The sequence below is a fragment of the Abrus precatorius genome, unplaced genomic scaffold (genome assembly GCF_003935025.1).
Source record: "Abrus precatorius isolate BTA unplaced genomic scaffold, Abrus_2018 Scaffold3, whole genome shotgun sequence".
NCBI classification, from domain to species: Eukaryota; Viridiplantae; Streptophyta; class Magnoliopsida; order Fabales; family Fabaceae; genus Abrus; species Abrus precatorius.
In genome coordinates, this window is record NW_020874373.1 from 24692915 (window position 1) to 24696390 (window position 3476).

At 32.0% G+C, this 3476-nt stretch overlaps 1 protein-coding gene across 1 annotated transcript; it reads right to left on the reverse strand.

Annotated features, from left to right (window-relative positions):
* Nucleotides 1-259: 259 nt before the first annotated feature.
* Nucleotides 260-2577, reverse strand: LOC113863691 (pentatricopeptide repeat-containing protein At1g06143-like). The gene is made up of 2 exons (XM_027497347.1): nt 552-2577; nt 260-327 (listed from the first exon to the last, which is right to left on the reverse strand). The coding sequence occupies exon 1, from the start codon at nt 2496-2498 to the stop codon at nt 822-824; it is 1677 nt and encodes a 558-aa protein (XP_027353148.1). The 5' UTR covers nt 2499-2577; the 3' UTR covers nt 260-327; nt 552-821.
* Nucleotides 2578-3476: the final 899 nt, after the last annotated feature.

Genomic DNA, 3476 nt, shown 5'->3' on the forward strand with positions numbered 1-3476 from the left:
TAATCTTTAAACAGTGACTGTGACTTTCTAAATCTTTTGAATAAAGAGCCATGACACAAGTTGCCAATAAATTATACAATTATGTGCAATATTATTAGCATTAACATAGCACAGAATGATCACCAGAAATAAATATTATAGCTTGGACTCACCAAATTATGCAGGCCAGAGTCTAGTTGAGAATTCTGACATAATGAACCTTGAGGTCTGAAAAATACTCTTCAATTTCTGTTCAGAGACAGCATATTGATCATCTATTGGAATTAGCTCAGTTTCTTTCAATAGCCAAAATACTCTGCCTAGAGACATGCACTACTTTTCAAATTCCTGTTCAGCAACATAAAAGCAGTGAGTAAAAACTAGAAGATTAGCACGCTTTAGAAAAAAATATTGAAGAATAGGGTTGCAAACTGATTGCCATTGACATTCTCCAAATGCATTAGGTTTTATTTGAACTTTGTGAAAAATATCAAATTTAACTGAATGTTTCACCAAATAAAATGACAATATTAGACAGGGCTGAAAGGAGACAAGAAATAATTCGAGCATACCTGGCAACGAATTATCAGGGTTTTTCTTCAACTGTGAGGCTATGCACAAATTGCATCACAATTTCAACCTGCTTTCATAAGGCTTTCCAATCATATTCCAACTTGGAAGAGTCCAAGAGCCTGTTTGGTAAGTGGGTAAACTGAGTTTACGCACTTTCCAAGATAGAAAACTCCCTTACAACCACAGTTTTTTCATGAGATTTTTTTCAATTACTCCAGAACTTCGTTCCATCCAATACACAAACAGGTCTAACAGACCTTAAATCATTTTTATAAAATAGACCCCAGTTCAGGGACATAGCCTGCTAGCCTCAGTTGGTCATCCAGTTCAGCTAGCAACAAGTGAACTTGATCATAAGATGGGTGATATTTATCTGAAGCTGCAAATAGATGCATTTTCTTATCGATTTCAACCCAGCTAAATCCAGGATATCTCTTCTCTATGCCCAGATCCTTCATGGTTTTCCGGATCATTGCAACCTCACTCCACCTGTTTACTTCAGCATACATGCTAACAAGGAGACTGTAATGTCCAGTGTTACTTGGCTCCAAGACCATCAGATTCTGAACGGCAATATGAGCTATTTCCAAGTTTTTGTGAAGCTTACACCCGTTCAACAAGGCACCCCAAATAAAAGAATTAGGCTCAAATGTCATGTTTCTGATCATCTCTAATGCATCCTCAAGCAAGCCAGCCTTGCTCAATAGGTCAACTATGCAGCCATAGTGTTCAACTCGAGGAGTGATACAGTAATCTTGGATCATGCTCATAAACCTGCGACGACCCTCTTCTACGAATCCTGCATGCATGCAAGCAGTTAGGATACTGACAAACGTAACTGCATTTGGCTGGATTCTTTTCCTCTCCATTTCACCAAACATTCTTAGCACTTCTTTTGTATAACCATGTGTTGCAAGCCCATCAATCATAGAATTCCAACAAAAGAGGTTTTTATTTTGCAGTTTGTAGAACACCAAAAGGGACCTGTCTATGCTCCCACATTTTGCATACATATCAATCAGTGACGACCCAATGTACTCATTGAGATCAAATCCATTCATCATAAAGTAAAGGTGTAACTCCTTCCCTAAGTCAAGCGCTCCTAGATGAGCACAAGCAGAAACAACAGTAGTCATAGTCACTTCATCAGGAATCATTCCTTTGTCGATCATGTCATGAAAAAGTGCTATCACATCGCTATATTTTTTGTTCCGAGAATAGCAAGTCATCATGGTTGTCCAGGAAATAATATCCCTGACAGGCATTTGGTTAAACAAAATCTCAGCAAACTCAACATTCCCTGATTTTGTATACCCATCAATCATGGCATTCCATGAAGTAACATTCTTTTCAGGCATCTCATCAAACAATCTCCCTGCAGAATCCATATCCCCACTCCGAGCATGAGCCGAAATCATCACTGTCCAAGCAAAAACATCTCTTTCGGGCATATCATCAAACACCCTTCGTGAGCCATCCTTATCACCCAAGTTTGAATAAAACTCAACTAAAGTAGTCTGCACAAAAACATGAGAATCAAACCCATGTTTCCAAACGTGGCCATGAACAGCTTTGCCTAAAGCTGAATCCATCAACAAACTGCAAGCCTTGATCAAAGATGAAAAGGAATAACTGGTAGGCATGACATTGTTCCTCAGCATGTGCATATAATAGACCAATGCTTGATCTGAGTAACAGCAATGAACACAGCCTCTCATTAATGCATTATAAACCAAAACATTAGGATTTTCCATGTGGGCAAAAGCTGTAGTTGCCAAATCAATGCTAGAAAAAGTAGAGCATGCACTTATGAATTGATTCATCAAGAAGCAATCTTGGGTGGCATTAACCTTGATCATGGAGGAATAGACCGATTCTAGTGATTTGGGCCTCCAGCATCTCTTTATGTGGCTCAGAATTGTCTCTTTGAGAGTGAGTGGGTACATTGCAGTGTTCAACAATGTGTTATGGAATTGAATTGAATTGACAACATTTTACATTTCCTGGGTTAATTGAATTGAGGTTTACTCAGCGAATAAGCATTGTCTTCGGTTTCCAAACTCAAAAGTTACCTGGGCCCTGAACTTTTTAATAAATAAATCAGGTTCAACCTTAAAGGGCTGTTTAAATAAACAAGTTAGGCCTGAGCTATTTATAAAGTCTGTTAAGCTTGACAGGCCGGCCTGTATAAATATATATATATATATATATATATATTATATAATTTAAAAATAAAGCTATCAAAATATATTTAAATAATAAAGTTATTTCATAATATATTTTTATATTTTTAATTCTGTTATTATTAAATTAATATATTATGTTATAATTTTATTTATTTATAATTATAATAAACAAAAATTATATTATATTAAAAATAAAAAATATTTATACATGATTACACTTTTTAAATAATAAATTTATTTAATAATAAATTATTATATTTAAACAATTTAAAAAATAGTTAAGTCTTTGAAAAGGAATAAGACATAATCAAAATTAAACAAAATAAAATTTAAAAATAAAATAATAAAATTATATTAATATATTTTTTATACTCTTAATTTTATTATTATTAATTTAATTATTATATTAATATATTATGTTATAATTCTTTTTATTTATAATAAATAGAGATTGCTTAAATCTGAATTATATTTTATTTGAAAGTAAAAATTTATTAAAAAAATAATAACAAAATAAAATAGAAAACTTATTATAATATATATATATATATATATATATATATATATAATCAGATCATGTAATAAATAATATAATTATAAATAAATTATATAATAATATATATTTTTATAACTTGCACATGTTTTAATTAAATTATTAGTCAATTTATCAATTTATATATAATTTATAAGTATGTGTTTTAATTTATTGTATCAGTAATATTTTCTATATTACATTAA

Excerpts from the sequence above, each read along its gene's own strand:
- LOC113863691 (XM_027497347.1), bottom strand. The coding sequence starts at position 2,498 with ATGTACCCACTCACTCTCAAAGAGACAATTCTGAGCCACATAAAGAGA.